We start from the raw sequence: 22,877 nt of genomic DNA, 5'->3' as shown, positions 1-22,877 counted from the left end.
CCCATTCTATAACATTCAGGTTAGGGGTACAGCAAAACAGACACACAAAGAAACAGGGAGGAATTTGCTCCCTGCTTGCAAGTGTGTATAAAAGCATATTTCTTAACCAAAATAGTAAGAATATGAGAAACTAGAATATAGATCTCCTTCCATTTCTCTAACACATGTTATTTGTGACTCATAAACCACAGCTGGGTAGGTATGTTTTTCTCTCAGGTTGAAACTGAAGCTTAGGGTGTTTGGGGTAAGATATGAACTAAAGTTGGTAAGACTCTTCCTTTTGCTATGTAGTAAGGACTTCAGTGGACCTGAGTTATACAAATGGGTACAGCAACTCAGCTGACACACTCCAGAACCATTTCTGTATGGAAAACCTGAGAATTGATTTGCTTAAACTAGGCTGCCCAGAAAGAGGCAGAGCTGGGATTTCATACAGGTCTCTCTAACTTTAGTATGTGGCCTCTGGAGGCAGTCTAGCTTCTACTATAAAAGCAGATTCAAAACTCAAGGCTTCAACTCTCCACTCTCTCATCTTAGAGAACTTACTTTAACGCCCTGAGCCTTACTTAGAACTCACTTAACGCCCTGGAGTTGCACACCACTATAATAATAGTGCTTCCCTCTCATTTCTGCATTAATCAGACCATACATAATGGTCAGGTTCTGGCCAACTTTAAATCTTAAATGTTCGCTGATTGTCAACATCATAATAAAATGTCAATAATGATAGTAATTCTTTTTCTGAAGTGTAGACATAATGAACCAGAATGTTTAAATGAGTCATATATATTACCATATTATTATTTTATGTTAAGAGTAGGGTAAGGGATATTCATGACTAGAGTAAGACTTATGATTTTAATCTATTTTTATCACCTAGAGAGCACATGAACCTGAGCAAATCTGCTACCCCTCCTTGAGCCTTGGCTCACTACATATCAGTAAATGATGAGTTGTTAGGACCTTTTAAGTCATAAGGACTGAAGCAGAATCCTGTCTATACTTGCCCAACAGAGTATGTGCTAAGTCAGTGTTAGCTGAACATTCTTCCCTCCCCTTCCTTACAGAACACTCACTGCCTCTTACTTTTAAGGCAACACATCAGAATATTTGAAATCTGACATAATTGTTAGTCAGAATCACCATATTTTGTGATTGAGGATTTGACACTCTTTCCTATTCAATGTACCTATTGTATTTTGAAATTACTACTAATGAAACACCAACAAAAGTAAAAACAACATGTAATTTCAGAGACGAAATACAGTCTCTTTCCTCAAATTTGGAGTAAAACTTCTACCCAGCTTGTATGCAAACAAGAGAAGCCTCCGAGCTGGAGAGATGGCTAAGTAAGTCAGTTGAAGGAACCTGCTGCCACCTCTGAAGATAATCCCTGAGACCCACACGGTGGGAGAAGAGAAAGGACTCCTGCAATTTGACCTCCAAATGCAAGTCAGTGCTTACCACGGCATGCACTCATGAGTGCACACACACGCATACACACACACCAAAACAAACAACAAAAAGTACATATAAAGATATGAGACCCACAACTGGTCAAGGTTCAAATAATAAGTGACTGAGCCGCAAAGGAGACATTGATCAATCGATCGATCGATTATATCTGCACTCTCCTCCTGGGGCTCAGGGATCGTTGTGGACGAGGCAGCAGAAAGACTGTAAGGGTAGGGTGGTTGTGTGACCACAAGGAAACAATGTCCTCTGTGTACAAGAGTTGCACATGTGAGCTCATAGTGGTTATAACACCATGAACAAGATCTACACAAGTTTAAGGCACTCATGTAAAATTAGATAGGCAGCGTTTATAGGACTGGATGGCTTTTCAAAAATGAGAAAACAAAGTGGGATGGGTGAGATGAGAGGTAAATCTGGGAGAAGATGGGGGAGGGATAAGACAGTCAAAATGCAATGTATTCTCAGAGTTAATAAAATATATTTTTAAATTTTTAAAGAGAAACTTCAAGATAAATAGAGTGAATATATTTCTCAGTAGCCTCAAGTTGACAAGAGCCCTAGAAGGAGGAGAAATTAGGGGACATTTGTGGAAGCTGATGTAGACCAGTCTATGTTTCTTTAAGTGTCTGAACTTAAGTCCATCAGGTTTCAGATTCCCACTCCTTCACTATGTAGAGGATTTAGCTTTGATGGGTTTGTGTCTGAATACGGAGAGACCTGTTCAGTAGGTTACACTCTAGAACCCATTTTACACAGAGACACACTGAGAACTGAGTTTTTCCACTTACTTTGCCCAGGAAGAGGCAGGGCTGCTTGGAATTTAATACAGGTCTCTAACTGCTCTCTCTCTCTGCTGAAGACAGCAAAATCTAGACCTAGCCAGAGTCCATATAAGGGGAAAAGAAGTCTTTTGAAGGCCTCTGCTGTAGTAGATATTGCGTCAATAAAGGTTTTTCTTTCCCTGAAACAAGCCCGTATCTCATTTCCCAAGAACTGCTGAGCAAAGCCATGGGTAGTTGCCAAAGCCCAGATGTCCAAAAGCAGTGCAAGAATTGCTCTCTCTGCTTCAGCATCTCACTGGAACAATCAGTCCCAGATGTCCTGGGACTAGATCCGATGTGCTCTAGTGTGCTTTCCCCCACCTCCTTCAGGAACTTACTGAAACAATCTCTGGACTGCCATGGCCAGAAGCCTGAATTCTTGTCTTTTGGAGCCTATGCAAAGGAGTTAGAGCAGATGGGCCACTTGAAGCAAGAGTTAATTCCAAGGCAGAACAATCGTTGCAAGGGCATCCTGTAAGATTTCAGTGCATAGAAAAGGCAGAAGAAAACTTCAGATTTGGAAACAGACTTGAAAGTTGTTTGGTTTAAATTTTACCTAAGTCACAAACGCACTTCATCTTTTGCTTGTTTGTTTTTGTTTTTTTCTTTAGAGATAGGGTTTCTCTATGTAGCCTTGGCTATCCTGGAACTCGTTTTGTAAATCAGGATGGCCTTGAACTCACAGAGATCCACCTGCCTCTGACTCCCGAATGCTGGGATTAAGGGCGTGCACCACCACTGCCTGGCTATGCACTTCAATTTTAACCATTCATAAACCAAGCTCCTAAGAATGAGAAGCACTATGTTTCAGGTATTTTCCTTCCAGAGAAAACATACACATAACCAGTTTAAAATTATTTTGTAGTATACTTTTAATAGAATTATAAATGAAAATGATGGGGAATAAATTGTGAAGCCAGAACTTGAGTGTAAACGTTGTGCATGAAGGGTCCAAGGTCTTCAAATGTAGGTAGACAACTGTAACACCAGATAGAAAAGAAGCCAGAGAGGGTCTTCGAAGCAGTGTGAACAAAAGCTCAGTGTCCTGGCTGGTATTTCTCAGGGCAGCAAGTAGTCTTGACTTGTTCTAGTTTAAGGTGCATGAGTAATAACATGCTGCCAATAAACTTGGGATGAAATACGAAGGTCACACTATGGGACTTTCATAAACTATACTAAGTATTTTAGGACTTATTTAGACAGCAACTATTGAAGAACTTTGAACAGGATATGATAGCCAGTTATCAGCTTTCAGACATTAACTCTGATAGCAATGGGCCTGAAAGATAGTACATAGGGAGAAATAAAGAGAGCACCTAGAGCGCAGATGCAACAGCCCAAGAGAGGTGGTGTGATCTTTAAGTAACTAAGCTGTAGTGAAAGCATGTATAGACTGAGAAACATTCTACAGTCTATGTTGACAAACTTTGACACCAATTAGATGTGAAGTGTGGCAGGGGCAAGAAACAAAGGTGGCTTTGAAGTCTCTGGCTAGGGCTAGAGAGATGGCTCAGCAGTTAAGAGCACTGGTGCTCTTCCAGACATCTTAAGTTCAATTCTCAGCAAGCACATGGTGGCTCACAACCATCTATACTAGGATCTAATGCCCTCTTCTGGTGTAAAGGTGTGCATGCAGATAGAGCACTCATATAAACATAAAATAAATAAATCTTTAAAAAAAAAAAGTCTCTGGCTTGACAACTAGATGAATACAATGAACAGTGCTGGCAGAGGAGAGGAGACTATCTTGGAGGATGTCTAGGACCTAGAGGGATAATGATTTCCATGTTGCATATGCTATGTTTGAAGTACTCCCTGTACACCCACTTGGCAATGTCCTGTACATCTACTTGGCAATGTCTAGTAAGCTGCGGGCAGTTTGGAACAAGAGCTCACGGAGATATATTCTGAAGCTTATGAGATAGATAAAATAATCTACAGAATGTGTGTATATGTGAAACAATAGGACTTGGAAAGAACTTTGGAGACCATGTATGCTTATTTTGGAGAGATTGTAGCATGATGATTTAATACCTTAGCAATGGGACACAAATTTGAGCTTTCATATTAACAGTAAGACTTCCTAACTCTCACTTTATCCCTAAAAATAAGAGCACTCTATCTAAGCATTTAATATATGGCAGACACATAGCTTCCAAGAACTGCATTCCAATAAGCATTATTGGCTGGGCAGTGGTAGCACAGGACTTTAATACCAGCACTCGGGAGGCAGAGGCAAGCGGATCTTGATGATTTCAAGGCCAGCCTGGTCTACAGAGCTAGTTATAGGACACCCAAGGCTATAAGAAACCCTGTCTTAGGGGGTGCATGCAAGTAAAAAGTGAGCATACACGATTTCCAATCTCAAGCAGCATTAACAAAGATGAGTGTTAGCCTGTTATTTGTAATAATGGAAACTACAGCTATTATAAGCTCAGTATAAGAGGAGTCAGCCTTCTTTATACTCTATTGGAAAGACTTGTTTTTATACTACCTTTTTGTTGGGTATTTTTTGGGGGGGATGAGTAAAATGTTTAAATGCATGTGTCCCATAACTCTAAACTATGGCTCAGACTCTGTCTTTTGAGATCCTTACACAAATGATGTGCATGTCTGTCTGCATCTTCCTTAAAGATTTCTTTCATAAGAAAAAAAATGGTAGGAAAACTTAATGGCAACCAGAAGAAACAGTGGTTTGTTTATTTTCATAAACATGGGTTGTAGGTTTGGAGAGTCACAGAAAATACCTCAGATATATTGAAAGGAATGAGAAAAAAACATATTGTTTTTTATAAATATGTGATTAGTAAAGATAATAGTATTATCTCTGGGCCACTTGAGTGTGGAGACTTTCTTTATGTTATATATTTCTGTTATTTTGTATTAAATTTTATAACATGCATTTTATTGTGGTGACAGATAAACTCAAGTATGTGACACAAGCATCAATGTTAAGAGATAATTCAATGTAGCAGGAAGAACTGGGATTACACCAATGGCTGGGTTACAACCCAGCTCTATTGTGTATCAGCATATGGTCTTGGACAAATCACTGATCAGTTTTCTCATCCATGAACTAGGGATAAGCACATAATGCCCAATTCATATGGTTATTGTAAATAAATGAGTTAATGTGAGGAAAAATGTTTGGAAAGACATCTGGCATGGAGCATTTGATAATTAGAGGTGATGATGATAATGATGGCAGATGTGAAGTGAGTGGAGACTAATAAAAGTCATTCTATTGGCAAATAGGATTTTCCCCATTTACTAAGATTAGCATGAACTCTGTTAGTAGAACAACTTTTTGAGATTATATTTGTCCAGTACCTGATTAGACATGTTCCATAATGAGAAAGTCACTTATTACTTTGCAGACTTCTTCTATTACAAGAGAGTCCTAACTATAGAATAATTTAGACCACAGACTAAATGTAGTGTTACAAAGCTGTTTGAATCTTATTCATTCCAACACTTTTTGCATACAAGTTATCCTAAATTTCAGCTTTCTTTAATGAGGGGTCAAATAGAATCAATCTATACTATACAAACATAATGCAGAGTGAGAATATGTACACAAAACACTTTGCACCAGCATGTAGTAGGCAATATGGGATTAATAGATATTGGCTGTGTCTATTAATCCAGACTGATTGGCAGTGTGAAAGCATCGGGTATCAGCTTCATTTTCATCCTAGTCAAATAGCTCTGGGACAGTTACAAACTGAAAAGTTATGTTGATAGAGCTTTTTCATGAATTTTGAAGCTATGTATGTCAACAGAAGGGGGTGAACAAAAAAAAAAAAAGCTTCCTTTTTACAAGAAGAGAAAGAAAGCAGGTACCACAGAGTCCATTGACCTATTAGGGCCCAAGCATCTTTTTGTGTTTGTTTGTTTAAATAAAAATTATTGTAAAAAGAAACCTTGTGGGGTGGGGGAACCGGCATACACCAAACCCGAAGTCAATACATCTTAATGACATCTAACTTCTATTCAGTTAGAGTGGCCATTCAGAAGCTCTAGAACTTCACATTGGATTTTACTGTTTTAATATCAAATGTATTTACTGGACTTATTCACCACCCAGAAAGGAAAAAAATCCATGACATAATTAGAACTAGAGAAACCATTAGCTTTACATCTTCTTTCACAGCTCATGTCCATTACCTGCATTCAGTCCTTTCCCAAATCATCTTGGGCATGTAAACACAATGGAGCAACTGCTTCTGGGCTGGGAGGCTGGGAGAGGGAAGGTGAAGGAATGAAGGGTGGAAACTGCCTTTGTGAAATTAAAAGGGAGAGTATTTGGTCAGTATGAGAGAGTGAGAAGGACCATTGGCTTCAGGGTCCAGATACTAACTGGCAACAGCTTTTCCAGATCAGGATTCAAGCACTAGCTTGATATAGTGGCCTACATGGAGAAGCAAAAACTTGGGAGCCTTTAGTCCTCTGCCTTCAGATCTCCTTTATGGCAAACAGTGACTCCCAAGAGGCAGTTCTGGGGGTTCCTTGTCTTTGGCAGAACCACAGGGAGATTGATAGTCCACAGCCATTCTTCCGTGCCCACAAATGGATAAGTAGGAGAGTCTAGTGTGGAATAAGACAAGGCAAATTCACACACTTCATCTCATGGTATCTCTCTGTTATTAACTTCCTGGAGTGGTACTTGCAGATCAACAGCAAAGTTCCAGCTTTGGTAGTGTTTGGTTTATTGGCATTTTCTGTCATACACTGTAGGCAGGGGAATACCTATACTATCAACAATGATTTGCTATTCAGGGGTAGAGAAAAGAATCCTGTCCTCTGAGGCAGTCACCCTCCTGTGGGATAGCAATTATGCTCTGAGTCACTCACACATTTTGGACTCAGTCTACCTGTCTTATTCATGCCTTTAACATATGGTAAGCACCCACTGAATAACAGATACAGCCAGAGAGGTCAGAGGTTAGCAACATAAATAAAACATTCCATTCACCATAAGGGGATGGCCTTCAGTGCAGGAAATAGCTCAAAAAAACTATAAAAATACAAAACATGAGTTCCAGATTAGAGCCCCCTGTGCAGTGAGGATAAAGAGGAGAGAGTAGCTAGAGGACCCAGAAAAGCCTTCAGAGTGTAACCACTGAGTTGTTTCCCAAAGGGAAAGTTCATCCGGATTGAAAAGAGAACTCATTCCAGGAAGAAAGAAAAATGCATGCAAAGACAAAGCAGAATGAAGGAGGGCAGTACCTGGAAAAAATGGTAAGTACTTAGCTCTTGCACAGAGCTGCACTTTCAACTAGGGAATGCTGACTTCAAGAGATGCACACAGGCTACCCGGGGAAGGAGAAAGAGCTGTGGTAGAAATCAGCTTAGAAAAACAAACAAACAAACAAACAAAAAACCAAACAAGCAGTAATAAATAAAGTGACGTGGGCTGCTTTGCCTCAGGCCTTTGAATATACTAGATTCTCTACCTACACCTTTAGAGCACATTATTATTAATGCTGTATTTTTATGTAGCTGAATTCTTTTTGAGACAGTCAGTAATTTAAATTTTAGCAAAGGAAACTTTATACTATCTTTAGCACCAAAATAGATGAAATGGTTTTGTTCAAATCAAAGGACGTATGACATGCTTGATCTGAGGGTTCAAGAATGATTTTGTAGTCTGATAAACAATTGGGGTCCTATTTTAGGTCATGATGAAATCTTAGGATAGTCATTATGTCAACAACCATTTATCTGATCATAGAAACTTGATTTTAACATGTCCCTATGAACTAATTGTTCCTCGTGATTCACAGTGGTTAAGAGTAGCTCAAAAGCTGGACATAGTGGCACCTGCCTCTAGTCCCAGCTGCTTGGGAGGTGGCAACAGACAGATCACTTAAGCCTTGAGCTCAGCCTTGGCAACACAGAGGGTCAGTCACAGTTTCATTGTCACTCTGGAACCAGGGAGGCCTGGATTCAAACTATTAATACTTTCTAGTTACATGTAATCCCATTTGGCTTTTCTAAAAATAGAGAAGAAAACCTTACCTGTGGGGGGACCTTCCCTACTTTTCCTCCTAGGGTACTCTTGAGGAGTGAGGGATAAGAGATTTAGCTAGAAATATAGAGGGGAGAGAGAGACAGAAACACAGGATAGCCTCGGGAGGGCCTGGATCCTTATCCACCAGCCCCTTCTGTCTCTTCTAAAGGGCTTTTTAAGGAATGTCAAGGGGTGGAGCAAAAGACCTCCCCCTAGCACAGCCAAGTGCAGACCCTTCAAATCACCTGGTAATCACACATGTGGTCAACCCATCCCCTTATGCAGTCCTTTTGGGTAGAGCAAGCTCAGATCTCACTAGTAAACCTCTGTGGGCTCTCACACTTATCTGTGTCAGGATTGCTGTAAGAAATAGATAAAGCACTTGCAAAGTGTTGGCCCACAGTAACCATATACTAAATGAACAGCCATTTTATTATTGTGATTTTATGATCTTTGCTTTATAGCATTGATGATTAAAGCAACAGGGCAGGGGCTGGCTGCTTGGAAAAACTCATAGTAAGCTAATGTAGAAAATGTTTTGTTGGTTAATGTTTCAAAAGAGATCTAGAACACCTGAAAACAGAAAATATGAATATAGTTTGAAACAAACACTTAAACCCAAAACAGAGACTGATTATGCTCAGTGCAAGTCAGTCTTGCAACACAGAGGCTTTTGAGCAGGGGAATCCTGCCACCATGTGGTGGCTGACTTCTGGTTACTATCCTAGCAATCACAGTCCTCAGATCTGTGGCCACCTCTGATTCGGTGTGACCCTTGAATGGAAGTAAATCTGTGCCTGTTCCCCCTGCTAACATTAACTCTGCTTTACTGACTAGGTAACTAAAGCCACAGGTAATTCCCTGTATGTTAGGCAGGAGTCAGAGCATGAAAGTCTTTAGTGACACTGTACATGTAAAACCCCAAGTTCCTTGCAAAATTGTGTATCAGATTTCTGCAGGATGTAGTAATTCTATCCCTCCCAGGGCTATGAAAATCACCCTTTTTGTAGACTTGAGGCATAAAAAGTGTCTGAAAACCACTCTTTATAGAAACTTTGTGGATAAGTATTTTGGCCCATACTTCTAATCTAGCTCAGCTCTTCCAGTATTAGGAAACAGTTTAAAGCCAAGAAAGAGGCAAGGTGGGTTGGTCCTCTATGGCTTACGGTATACCTCTGGGATTTGAATCTCTGTGCTCTTCAGAATTATTTGAAAATCCTGAAGAATACTGGATAAATTAGGTAGGATTTTCTCAGCTGCTATTAAATGTGATCCAGGGAGTTGTTACCCAGACTTTGCTAACTAAGTCCAGGGAACAGCTTCTTGGTCTTTTAGGAGAAACACAAGGCTCTGGTCCTGTGTTGGACATGTTTAAAGCTCAGCAGGGTTGAGTGTGGTAATGTGAAGTCAGGATACTGTCCTTACCTCAGGATGAGCACAGCCTTTCCATACAGAGGAGGCAGTGATGTGGTGTGGGAGGCTGTCATCCAAGGGAAAAACCAAGACAATGAAAATGCTTTTCCTTTTCCTTTTAGGTCTCACGTTATCAGTGAATTAAGAACTCTACATAAGCTAGTCAACAATAAAAACAACTTTGTTGCTAACCCAAATTCTAGAGTACAGAATGTGTTTATCAGCATGGACAGCAGTGGCAGAACCAACGTGGAAGAGTTTTTTGTTGTTGTTGTTGTTGTTGGGTTTTTTTTGTTGTTGTTGTTGTTGGGTTTTTTTTGTTGTTGTTTTTTGAGACAGGATTTCTCTGCATCTTTGGTGCCTGTACTGGATCTCACTCTGTAGACCAGGCTGGCTGGCCTCGAACTCAGAGAGATCCACCTGGCTCTGCCTCCCGAGTGCTGGGATTAAAGGTGTTCGCCACCACCACCCGGTGGTTTTTTTTTTTTTTTTTTTTTTTTTTTTTTTTTAACTAAGAATTCTAAAGATTTTTGAGGAAAAAGTTCCACCTTGCAGCACTACGTAGGTGGGATATGTAAGAGCTAGAAACCGAGGCCTTGATCTGTAACTTGGTAAAGAAATCTTTGGATCGCTCTGTCTAGGTTGGACTTCATGTCACTCTTAGGAATTTGCTCTTATGATGATTCCTCTCACCTGTTTTTTTATTGTGATTCATGCCTTTGAGTCTTTACTTTCCACCCCTAGATACTGTGGGTTGAATAGAACCTCGTGCAGCTGCACCACATAGGTAGTCCTCACTTTAAAAAATTATACAGTACCTTATTAAGCAATTGATCGATGAACATCCTAAACTATTTGGAAGTGGTTTTAGTCACAACCTATTTAAGGCTACTAAAACGTCTTTGTGGGTAGTGTTTGAGTCTCCTGAGACATTTGCCCTGATATGATTCCATATCAGAATCAGAATGGACTTTGTTTTATAAATGAAGAAATTACGGGTAGGACGAGAAATGAAGGGACTGTGTCTAAGGTCAGTTATCTCTTCCCCGTCGCCTCCCGCAGGCTGGATTTAAAAACCTTTAGGAAAGGGCGGGCTGGGAAGGCGGCTCCACTCCTAAAAGTGCTGTCTGTGTAAGCCTGACTACCTGAGTGCTGACCACACGAGACCTGAAAAGCTGGGTGCGGTGACCTGACTCTGAAACCCCAGGGGTGAGATGAGAGGCACACGGGAGAGTCATCTGGAAGAGAAGCTGAAAAGCCAGGCAGCCTGGCATGCAGCGCTGCAACCGAATAAGGGAGACTCTGGGCCAGCCGGGTGCAAGGCGAGAACACTCTGCAAAGTTGTCTTCTCACCTCCACACAGGTGCCATGGCGTCTGCCCCTCTCCCACACACAAAGAAGCAATAAATCTTTAGAAAAGGTTTGTGAAAGCATTCCTCAGCTGATGAACTATCTAGGAAAAGAAGCGGGCATTATTGAATTATATTATTTCTCATGTATACAGCAAAGGTAAGAGAGAAATTTCATAGCATACAACTTTATAATACTTTATAAACTTTATACAACTTTAAATTTTTTTCTCCCCGGGCCTGGAGATGGCTCAGAGATTAAGAGCTCTGGTCCCGAGTTCAATTCCCAGCAACCACATGGTGGCTCCTAACCATCTATGATGAGATCTGGTTCCCTCTTCTGGTATGCAGGCAGAAAACTGTGTACATAAATAATAAGTCTTAAAAAAATTTTTTTTCTCCCATCACCGTTACCTGAACAGGCTTTGTCTCTGCGAGAATCCGTGTCTCACTACCAACTACCATACCACTTAGGACTTACCAAACGTTTTGGTTCCTTATTCAAGAAGTTATTTGTTCAGTCTGTAAAAACTAATCACACAATCCCTAAGTGACAGGAAGTAGTGAGAGGATTTGGCTGTGGCCAGAGCATGTGTGAGCCATAATCTCAAGGCCAGCCCACAGACCGGCAGGCTCTCTCCAGGCTGCTGCCAGCTTTCTCCCAGAATGCTTTAGTCCGGCACTCAGAATCAAAGTCCCCAGGTCCAGCCCTGACTCCTCTTTTTGTCATTGCTTATTTACTGGTTACTCAGCTTGTCATTGTTAATTTTAGCCCTGCCTGGAGATGGGACATTTGCTCGTCTTTGAAAGTTCCAGATTGACTTAAGTAGGCTTGGAAGAGTTACTTCCACGTCTACACACTAGTTTATGAATTTGAAAAATATGTTACCACTGTGGTAACATACTGAGTAGTTCCACCAAAACTTAAAAATTTTACTGCTTTGTGAACTCTTAAGAAACAGTAAAGCTGTCCCCATTACTCATCTGTCTTGAGGTGGCATGGGTGGGGGAGAGTTGCCCTCCCCACCTGCCTATCAATGCCTGGGACAAGTGAGAGAGCTGGCCCTGTGGTCCTAAGAGCCCAAGAGCTATCTATCCCTGACCTCCACCAGCTGCAACACTCGGGACAGCAGACCCTGCACCTCTGCAGGGCAGCACAACAGAGCCAACCCTGTTAGCACAGGTGTGGGTAAACCAGCCCTGAAGTTGTGAGCATGGGCGAACTGTTCCCATTACTCATCTATCTTGTGATCGCATGGGCGGAGGAGAGTTAGTTTACCAAGGAAATCTACAACTATCTTATATTGATCCATAAGCTACTAATTTCACAAAGAAAACATATTCAAAGATCATCAAAATCCCTATCCATGACAGTTCTGGATGCTCAAGTACTCCCAACATCTCTAATTAGAGCACTGTCTATTCTCCTAAGGGAAATTTGCTACAGTATCAATGAATGTGCTTAGGTGCATTTAACCTGGTGTGTTTAAAAGGAGCACTGCAAAGTGAGGCTCAAGCTCAGTGGCTCAGCACTTGCCTAATGTGTTCAAGCCCCTAAGTTTTATTTCAGGTGACAAGAAACAGAGTGTGAAGGCAGGAAGGGGAGGAGTCTATATATTCATAAAAACTTGTGAAATGAGTGTAGACGCACATATGAGGGTCCGAGGACTCTTCAGTTTGGTCTGTCCTTCTACCCTTTTTTACAGCAGGTCTTTCTTTTCATGTGCTTTGTACATCAGACTAGCTGGACCATAAACTTCTGATTCTCTTCATCTTGCCCTCGAGTGCTGGGATTACAGACACACAACTGCATCCAGTTTTTTCTTAAGTCCTAAGCATTGAACACAAGTCACCGGGCTTGCATGGACGGCACTTTCACTGAGCCGTCCCCCAGCGCTCTATTCCATTCTGCAAGAGTCCTACTCCAACTGCGGAGAATGCCAGTCCGCCTGCTGCAAGCAACTGCAGCTAGTTTCTATAGGGATAATTTACCTCAGCTAGTCTGTGACTTATGAAAGTTTAATAAATTAATCTCATCATTCTGAGTGGTTAAATACATTCTAGGTAGATACATAAAACGGGGAATAAACAAGTTAAAAAGAAAAAAAAAGGCCATCTTCCTATTTGTGGCAAGTGAAATTTTACCCAAAAGAACATGATATAAACTTTAAAAAGACAAAACTAGCTTGTGTTCATCCATTGGCTGTATGTGTACATGGAAACAAAGTATTTTGACACTTAGTAGATCCATCCATTTCCTTTTCAAGACACACACTAGAGTTCACAAACATCAACCTGCTTGGTAGCTGCTGAACATGCTGAGATTGTCTGGGATACTCACAAGTCATCACTAGTAACCCTGGGCCTTAGCCACCTGCTTCCTCCAGGGCTGTGTGCTATTTTAGGGTGGGGCATTCCAAAGGCACCCTCGAATTTTGGTGGATAGCACTGAATCATTTTCAACCACCCTTATTCCTGGGTACTTTTATTTGGGGACAGAAGTCATGGAATAAACAGATGACAAAAGAATCTATATGCCACAAAAACTATTTTTAGTAAAAACTACCCAGAAAAATACAAAAATACTCAATGGCTGGTTTCGATTTGGTCAAGAAGCTTCTGTAGGCAAATGGAAAGTGTTAGGTGCTAACTGCATCAAGCAGCTCTGAGAACAAGAAAACCTGTGACCTCGAAGGCTGTCTGTACATGGTGTTCAGGGAAAAATAAACTATAGAGCTAGGCATGGTGACATAAACCTGTAATCCCAGCACTCAAGAGGCAGAGCCAGGCGGATCTCTGAGTTTGAGGCCAGCCTGGTCTACAAAGTGAGTTCCAGGACAGCCAGAGCTGTTATACAGAGAAACCCTGTGTGGAAAAACCAAATTGCATGCGTGCGTTGTGTGTGTGTGTGTGTGTGTGTGTGTGTGTGTGTGTGTGTTGCTCTTGCAGAAGACTGGGGTTTGCTCCCCAGAACCCACTTGGTGGCTCATAACTATCTGTAACTCCAATTCTAAGGCATTAATGCCTTCTTCTGAACTCTGCAGGCACCAGCCACATATGCAGTGCATATCCATCGGAAGTAGGCAAAAACACACATACACATAAATGAATACATTAAAAAAAAGATAATCACAGGAGCAGTACAATAAGCCAGATACTTTATGGCTATATGAAAACATTTATTCACAAAATAAAGATATTTGCAAAATGGGACCTTGCTCCTGTCTTCCCCAGAGTCTCTACAGACAATCCCGTAGGAAATCATGAAGGTATGCAGTCCGAGTGACAACACAAATATAAACACACACACAGATCCGCCAGCAACAACTCAGGACTCAGGAACCTCTTCATCGGGGCAGCAGTAATATTCCACGAAACATATTTGCCCATCTTCATTTCTAATCATGTACTGTAAGGAGAGGAATCCCCGATGATCTGTCCGAATAGATACCTTACAGGACAAAGCTAATGCCTTTGTAGAGGGTTTCAGTAGAGAAAGTTTGTATCTGTAGGAGAGTAAATGAAAAGCTGTTATTTGGGTCCACTAAATGCAATGCACGTAACACCAAGTAAAGGACAAAGTTAGCCAGGAACTACTGAGCAGCAAGTACTCGCTAACACGTCAGTCTTTTCTTTCACTTTATCCACCCGTGACTACAACCCAATATCCTCAGGTAAATCCAGAGCCCATCCACCATTTTTAAAAATGTGATACATTTTTAACATACTAAAATTACCTGTTTTGTTTTTATATGGAAATTTGGTACTTAACTTCATCTTTATCAACAATGCAACCTTTATATTAAGAACTGACCTGTTAATCTGGGTCTTATTACAGTGAAATGCTTCCATCAAGTCAGAATCTTTGGGATAGTCAAGGTGGGAGCTTCCTGAATTTCCAAAAGTAGATAACCTATAGGTGAAAGTAAGTAATTCATTTATTCATAGGTTCAATAATAAGCAATATTAGGATCTAAGCTGCCTTAAATGACATATACAAAACTGATCCTAGGGACTAGGGAGATGGTTCAGTGCGTAAGTGCATTTGCAGGGCAAGCCTCAGGAACTGAGTTCAAATCCCCAGAAGTCACATGGTTAGACGTGACTACTTATCTGTAACCCTACCACTAAAGGATGAAGACTAAAACATTCTCAGAACCCAGTAGGCAGCTGCTTAGCCAAAATGAGGAGCTTATGATTCAAGGCAATAAGATGGAGAGCAGCAGAGGAAACTCCCAATGTCCTTTGCTGGCCTTACATGTGCACATAAGGGCAAAGGCACCTGCACACTCATGTAAATGCACCACCATACACACAGACCACACACAACATGTGTGTGCCTGTGTGTATTTATAAATGTAAAAAATATTATGTATATAAATATATAAAACAATATATATATATATATATAAAAAAAAAACTTGGTTGCTTGGGTGTTCCCACATAGGTCCAAGCTGTATAGTTCAGATTGGTCTTGCACTCAATTCTCTCGTTTCTGCCTCCAAATGCTGAGACTACTGGCATGTATCACCACACACAGCTAAAACATACCTTACCAGCACCATAATGAAGCTTTCCACAGGATGTTGCAGAAAGTATCCAGTAACAAAATATTAAAATACTTCTACTTTCTACTTTTATTCACGCGTGTGTGTGTGTGTGTGTGTGTGTGTGTGTGTGTGTGTGCCTGTGCATGTGACTCCAGGTGCTCTAAGAGATCATTTTGGAGCTGGAGTTACAGGCAGTTGTGAGCTGCCTGACATGGTGCTCAGAATCAAACTTGAGTCCTCTGAAAGAGCAGTATATGCTCTTACTTGCCTGAACTATCTCTCTAGCCTAGAAACAGCTCTGAAGAAAATCTCACATCAGAGTACACACTATATACTCTGTACAGCTGTATAATCAGAATTAAGTTTCCTTACCCTTAAATCTAAATCTCTATATATGTATATATAGACAGATAGATAGATATAAATCTGAATATACCTCAGAGAACTGATAATAATGGAAGACTTGGATCTAAACCACTGTAAGTGTGGGTCCTGTTCCTAGCTTTTACTGCTGAACCATTTACATGTAGTTCTGCCTTTAAATTATGCTTTAGTATTATAGCATTTCTGTGTGTTAGACTGATGTTAGAAGTTTAACAATCTTCCCCATTGTACTCTTAGCAAATATATCCACTTCTGAGTTTAATCTCCAAGAACTGCCTAGCATTTGTTATGGGAGGAACATGCTGAGCAGCACAGCGATTAGACCTGGGAGATCTTCCCCAAGCTCAGTGTCTCCTCTCCACATTCCCAGTCAGTCTTCTCCTTTCTAATACAGCTTCTCTCTTAGTATCTTATGTTCCACTATCCTGCAGCTATGATGGTCCTCAGATCTAAATGTCCAATCTAGGCTGATTTCCTGAGCACTGTGTCCATGTGTCTAAACCCCCAGTGCCATATGAACTTCAAATTTTAACATATCCAGAAAAAGAATTCACTACCATTTCCACACACTAAATTGTTTCCCATTCTGGAAATACAAGGCCTATCTAGTTAGTTTTGCTGAGAGTTGATTTGGAAAAGGAGCCGCTGATGTTTGTTTTAAATGATTAATTGGGGTGTCATTGCTTTTCATTTTGGTTAACTTTTTTGACCTAACATGAGTGAATGTTTTGACCAATATCACAAGAAAGAGCCTGCTGTGATTGTTCCTAAGTAAAAAACAAACAACCCCTCCCAAGACAACTTATATTCTCTTATTTCCTATCTTCAAAATTATTAAGTTCTATAAAATTCTAGTCCTGGGGGGGGGGGGGGGGAAACAACCCACAGAAATTTTGCTGGCACAAATGTCAGAAGAGTTTCAACACCGTATTCATTCTTACTGAAAAAGGCCTGGACCTGTGAGGTTCACCTGGACTAACTCTCTAAGCACTCAAGTACTGTTTCCCAAGTATTTAAGAGCATTATCTTGGTATTTTAATGGTTTGCAATTTTGTTCTCTGCTGATTCACACATTTTTTTCTTCTACCTTAATTTTAAGGTGTTTTTTACTAGTCTTAAGATGGATTTGTACATTAGGTTATCAATAGCTACTAAGTTTAAAAAAACAAAAAAACAAAAAACTACCAGCAATATCTACTTCCTTTCGTATCCTGAACTAACTTAAAAAAAAAAAATAGATACCTTATAATACAAACACACTGTTTAAATGTTTTAATCCAATATTCCTCATGATGTAACCTCATCTACATCATCAAATACAGCAATGAAAACACCAGTGGTTTGTAAATGATGAGAATGGGCTTCTTAGCACCAAACCAACATTGCCCGACTATAAAATGCTAAGTAGATTATTCTTATGTCTTAAATTTCCTATCTTGGAGTTGTAAAATTATAATCAAATGCTTCTGAAAATTCTGAAAACTCTAGGATGGGTTAAAAAAAAAGTCCCTGCAACTAAAGCAAATGTTGGGTGGAGAGTTGGATCCACTACCAGACCACATTAAGGGTAACTGCACTCATGTACCTGAAATGGGGCTTGTCAGGAGACACGGTGATCTGTAGAACATCACTTGTCATGTCCAACTCAGAAAATGCTTCCCGGAGCCCCTCTGACTGCAGGATAATCTTACTCATAACATTGGTGCTACAGAAATCAAAATCCAGAGTCTCTTCAGGCTCCTGAGTGTTAATTTTGCAGACTGTCACCACCCCCCCTTCTTCTAGAAACAGCATCAAAGGGTGGCCATAACCTTGGTAACACATCCGAAGAGCGGTTAGCGTCCCTGCAATGAAAGAAGTCATATAGGCTCAGCTCTGTGGCTCTGGGTTTAGCTTTCCCTCCAAATGACACACACCGCCTTAAGAATAATTCATTCTGCTAAGCTTCTAGCATGCATGTCTCTTCAAGAATCCCAATTCCTGTAACTGCAAGGAAACTGGGAGCAAACCTAATTTGTTGAAACAAATTTCCCACTTAAAATGGGAAACATGCCTCAGAAAAATGCTTACTCATATACAATGCCTCCTACTGAGATACAGTATTATTTAAAATCAAACTGGTAGCAACAGAGGGTAGCCATAGGTGATGTTATTTAACACCGTGAATCCCTACAGAGGAGGAAAATAAAACATTCCGCTCCTTTCTACTGGCTCCAAAGCCAGGAAGGGACATGGGGCAGCACATGTTCTTAGGGAAAACCAGCTGGGGAACACTGCACTATGGAACACATGGGTAAGAACAGATGTGGACTGCAGTGTGCGTATGACAGCTGTGAGTGTGGGTGCATGAACGTCCGCGCATGCCCACGGGCTTCATGGAACAGTTTTGGGGTTGGTTCTCTCCTTCTACCACAGGACCTGGGAATCAAACTCAGGTTTTGCCAAGCTTGCTGGGTGAGAACTCTTACCCACTGAGCCATCTCCCTTGCTCTGAGTGTGTAATTAGACTCAGTTACAGACTGTGCCTCAGACCCATTATCCCAGTATTTTGACAGCACAGACGAGACCACAGCCAGGGTGTCCATGGTATGGCAGAGGACACTGTAAGCCCAGGACTTGGCACATGAGGCAGAAGTATCCCAAGTTTAAGGCCAACCTGAGCTACACTCAAGATCCTGTCTACAAAACCCAAAACTAACAGTGGAGCTGCGGCCAGTGCAAAGCCATGTCTTTAGGACTACAACTGATGCTGTCTAGCTTACACTCAAGTTATTTTCCTATGAAAGAAAATCATTCTGGAACTCTGCTGGGAGTCTTATATTGTAGTCTTATGCCCATGGCAACTGAATTTCCTAATCTCTAAAAATAATTTCCTAAGCAAGTAAAAATATATTTTGAAGAAACAGACATAATGTATAAGTCTTATTTTAATTTCAGCAAACCATTTTAAACACAGTCAACTGGGAGTCAGGAAAATTTATTTTTCTCTGCCTGTAAGCAGATGTTAATTTTGAGTAAGTTAGAGAAAATATGTAATTAAAACAAATTTTACAATGTTAAACATATACTTTATGACTGTTTAATGCCTTCTTTGATCTTAAACTTGGGATCTTGGAGCCTTGTGTGATGATTCTGTCAACTTGACAGGCTCTAGACTCCCCTGGGACACAAGGCCCTAGGTGTCTGTGAGAAAGTGAGATGGTGGAAGTCTCACCCTAACTCTGGGTAGGGCCTCAAGAGCCTTCCCATAACAATTAGTTTCCTGGCTAAGTATTTACTGGCCTGGGGTCGGAGTTCAGCTGGCAGTGCTTGCCTAACATGTATCCAGTACTGCATTCAATTCCCAGCACCACATAAAACTATAGGTGGTTGCTGTAATTTCAGCACTTCAGATGCAGAGAGGCAGGAGGATGAGAAGTTCAAGGATATCCTCAGCTACAGAGTGAGTTCAAGGTCAGTCTGGGATACAAAAAAGAAGTTTACATTCTGGAATTCTTCCTGTATTTTTCTAACCATAATATTTTTATGTCTTCATCATCATCACCATCATAAAAATAAAAATAATAAAAAATAATAATAATATAGCTGACCTGGCGTAGGACTTGATCCAAAAATAGATAAACAGTCTAAAAGGATAGTTAAGTTAATTCGGAAAGTAACAGATTCTTCCTGAATGATAAATTCTTGGAACACTTCAGCCTATGAGAAAAGTAAACACGGAAGTGAGGTTATAGTAAAGAATGACCGTTCACATGTAAGATTCTATAAAAGTGACAAATACTGTGCCAACTCCATGAGAATAATTTCTCATTCTCCGCTAAGACATGTCAATTTTTCAACCATTACCAATTAGACTACTACTCAATGGTTTAATAGTTAAAGGTATAACACTAACTTGGGTCCCATTTAGAAGCTCCTGAAGTGGGGAAGGGAATATGATTCTGAGGGGAATATAATGAAAATATTTTGTATGAAAATTTTTAAAAAATTTAAAAGGGAGCCTGGAGAGATAGCTTAGCAGTTAAGAGCACTGGCTACTCTTCTAGAGGACCCAGGTTTGATTCCCAGCACCCATACAGTAGCTCACAACCATCTGTAACTTTTTCCAGAGGATCCAACACTGTCTTCTGGAAGGTACTCTGAAGGTACCAGGCACATACATACCTTCTGCAGACGTTCATGCAGGCAAAACACTCATACACATAAAGTTAAAAAAAAAAAAACTTAATTAAAAAGCCACAAAAAAGCTCCCTCCCCAAGCAGGGGTCCTTCATCTTCATTTCTGGATATAAACCTACCACCCACGTGAGCTTTCCCTGCTCCTTCCTTGAGCCCATCAGTTAAGACTAAAGTCACTTGTGAATAGAACAATTTAATAACGCATGCACAATAGTAGTTTACAATTTCTTTATTTTAAAGTTAATTTTATGTGCATTGGTGTTTTGTCTGTGTGAGGCTGTCAGATCACCCGGAACTGTGGTTACAGACAGTTGTGAGCTGCCATGTGGGTGCTGGGACTTGAATCTGGGTCCTCTGGAAGAGCAGGCAGTGCTCTTAACAGCTGAGCCTCTCCATTTTCTTTTGAAGACAGAAACCATGTGTTATTTATTCCTCCATTTGTGAGGTCATGCTTATACACATGTTCAAAACTTTGAACTGATGTTGAGATCCGATCTGAACCACACAAAGAGTATGATTACAGCTGTAAGAATAGATTATAGCTATCTATGGGTGATGGTCCAGGGCTTTAACCCCAGTACTTCAAGACAAAGTAGAGGCAAGTCAATCTAGAACTTGAGTTCAGTCTTGTCTATAAAACAAGTTCTAGGTAACCAGGGTTATATGTTAGATGTTAGGTCCTGTCTCCGCAAAAACAACCAAAAAAATAAAACGCTATTATAGCCCACAAGAGGGAAAACTAAACCGTGAAGGACAATAATTATAATGTAAAGAGTAAACAAACATTGAGTTTTCATCATAAGACAGCTGAAATTAAATCTGTTGCAGTTGCCACTTATATAAAATAGGGATGATATTTGTGCTTATTTTTGTGAAGATTAAAAAGAGGTAAACGTGGTCTTCATTTATCATGGTCTGTTATTCCTTGTTCCCCCTTTCTGTTCTTGATCCACCGGGGATCTCCTGCTCCCAGAGTTCCAGGAGTCCAATTGGCGAGAAAGAGGAAGGATTGTATAAGTGAGAATTGTTGAGACCAAGATTGGAAAAAGCACAGGGACAAACAGCCAAACTAATGGAAACACATGAATTATGAACCAAAGGCTGTGGAGCCCCCAACTGGATCAGGCCTTCTGGATAAGTGAGACAATTGTATAGCTTGAACTGTTTGGGAAACACCCAGGCAGTGGGACCAGGACCTGTCCTTAGTGCATGAGCTGGCTGTTTGGAACCTGGGGCTTATGTGGGGACACTTTACTCAGCCTCAGGAAGGAGGGGACTGGACCTGCCTGTACTGAATCTATCAGGATGAGCTGAATCCTCAGAGGAGGAGTCTTTGCCCTGGAAGAGATGGGAATGGGGGGTGGGCTGGGAGAAAGAAGGGAGCGGGGGTGGGAGGGGGGAGGACAGGGGAACCCATGGCTGATATATAAAATTGAAACACAAATATCTGTATTAAAAAAAATAATAAAACGGAGATAAACAACAGCCTGGTCTACAGAGTGAGTTCCAGGACAGGCGCCAAAGCTACACAGAAAAACCCTGTCTCGAAAAACCAAAAAGGAAAAAAAAAAAAAAGAAAGAAAGAAACAGAAAAAAAGAAAAAAAAAGGAGGTAAACGATGAGAAGAGTATCTCATAGTTTAACTTTAATAGACTATCATTAGTGGAAATGGCATTTGTTGGCAGGAAAGAAAAAAAAAATCAAGTAATGGCATTTATACTCTAACTTTAATTTTTTCGAATAAGTCCTTCAAAACTCATTAACTAGGCGACTGCTTACAAGTGCCTCCTCTCCCCCATACCTGAATAAAGGCATTGGCTTGCACACACTTTGCATTTTCCACTGTAACTTTGAGTCCATTTTTAGTAGCAAAACACGCGGCGTGATCTTTAAAATGAATGGCTTTCAAGACCGTGGAGAGATTCCTCACGTTGTCAAGGCTGGCCACCAGGCAGTACTGTTCATCCTCGTCCTGAACGTGCTGGGTTAGGAGAGGCATGGATGGTCACCCTGCACAATCGGCTCGGAGAGAGGGATGCTCCTCTTCCGGGAGATCTCTGAAAACCTGAGAGACGCACAACAAACCTGGCATCAAGTGCTGACAAGACTGGCCACCTCAACCCGAGCCGAAATCGACTGTCCAGGGAGAGCCACACTTCTGCCACTTTCAACTTTTGGGGAAATTCTATCTCCCTGTTTCAAAACTACGGTTTCCTTGTCCTTCACGGGGGTGGGGGAAGCAATTCACAGAGCAAAACTGGAGTGGTTTCCACCGGTAAATAAATAGGCTACATACATAACCTGCTTAGAGCCTGTCTGGCACTTCCTAGCGCCATCAACCCGGCCATCCACCGAACCGGAGCGGCGGCGGCCCCGACAGTCACCCCGCTCACCAGCTCGCTCGCCGCGCACAGCGGCGCTGCCACTAAGGGGAGCCCCGGGCACCAGGCCCCTGCTTTTGAGGTGATGTCCCGACGCCTCAAGGCCCTTTCCAGCCCAGCCCCAAGTTAGGACAGACACCCTGAGCGTCCCGAAGCGAGCAGGCCTGGCAAACAGCTCCCGCCGCTGTTCAGACCCGCCGCCGCTGTTCAGATCCGCCGCCACTTGGGCCACCGTCACCACCGAGCCGCCGCGGGCCTAGATAGTCTACGACGAGACCGGAAGAAGGCGCCCTACAGCTGGATGACTAACC

The 22,877-nt window shown here is 41.3% G+C and overlaps 2 protein-coding genes across 4 annotated transcripts in view; one reads left to right on the top strand and one right to left on the bottom strand.

The window, feature by feature from the left end:
* Nucleotides 1-7,513, top strand: part of Ttc23l (tetratricopeptide repeat domain 23 like) — a 60,796-nt gene extending 53,283 nt beyond the window's left edge. The window contains exon 12 of the mRNA XM_036207354.1: nt 7,438-7,513. Coding sequence (XP_036063247.1) covers nt 7,438-7,513 — 76 coding nt within the window. The remainder of the gene's footprint in view (nt 1-7,437) is intronic.
* A 6,700-nt stretch (nt 7,514-14,213) lies between these two features.
* On the bottom strand, nt 14,214-22,844 carry Rad1 (RAD1 checkpoint DNA exonuclease). Of its 3 annotated transcripts, none has more exons than XM_036207353.1 (6): nt 22,706-22,844; nt 21,987-22,250; nt 19,597-19,705; nt 17,592-17,850; nt 14,887-14,985; nt 14,214-14,578 (listed from the first exon to the last, which is right to left on the bottom strand). In XM_036207353.1, exons 2-6 carry the CDS (start codon nt 22,182-22,184, stop codon nt 14,401-14,403), a joined length of 843 nt encoding a protein of 280 aa, XP_036063246.1. In that variant the 5' UTR covers nt 22,185-22,250; nt 22,706-22,844; the 3' UTR covers nt 14,214-14,400. The 3 variants fall into 3 exon arrangements, with proteins under 3 accessions (XP_036063246.1, XP_036063243.1, XP_036063245.1); XM_036207350.1 differs by having other exon boundaries at nt 22,579-22,843; XM_036207352.1 differs by lacking the exon at nt 22,706-22,844 and having other exon boundaries at nt 21,987-22,567.
* Nucleotides 22,845-22,877: the final 33 nt, after the last annotated feature.

The sequence above is a fragment of the Onychomys torridus genome, chromosome 15 (genome assembly GCF_903995425.1).
Source record: "Onychomys torridus chromosome 15, mOncTor1.1, whole genome shotgun sequence".
In the NCBI taxonomy this organism is placed as follows: domain Eukaryota; kingdom Metazoa; phylum Chordata; class Mammalia; order Rodentia; family Cricetidae; genus Onychomys; species Onychomys torridus.
This window is presented reverse-complemented; position numbering and strand designations above follow the sequence as displayed.

Bases quoted from the DNA above. Each gene is read 5' to 3' on its own strand.
- Rad1 (XM_036207353.1), bottom strand. From the start codon at position 22,184: ATGCCTCTCCTAACCCAGCACGTTCAGGACGAGGATGAACAGTACTGC. The intron at 14,986-17,591 runs GTACATGAGTGC...TTTCACCTATAG, and splicing joins CCTGACAAGCCCCATTTCAG to GTTATCTACTTTTGGAAATT. The intron at 14,579-14,886 runs GTCAGTTCTTAA...ACTCTCCTACAG, and splicing joins AATAAGACCCAGATTAACAG to ATACAAACTTTCTCTACTGA.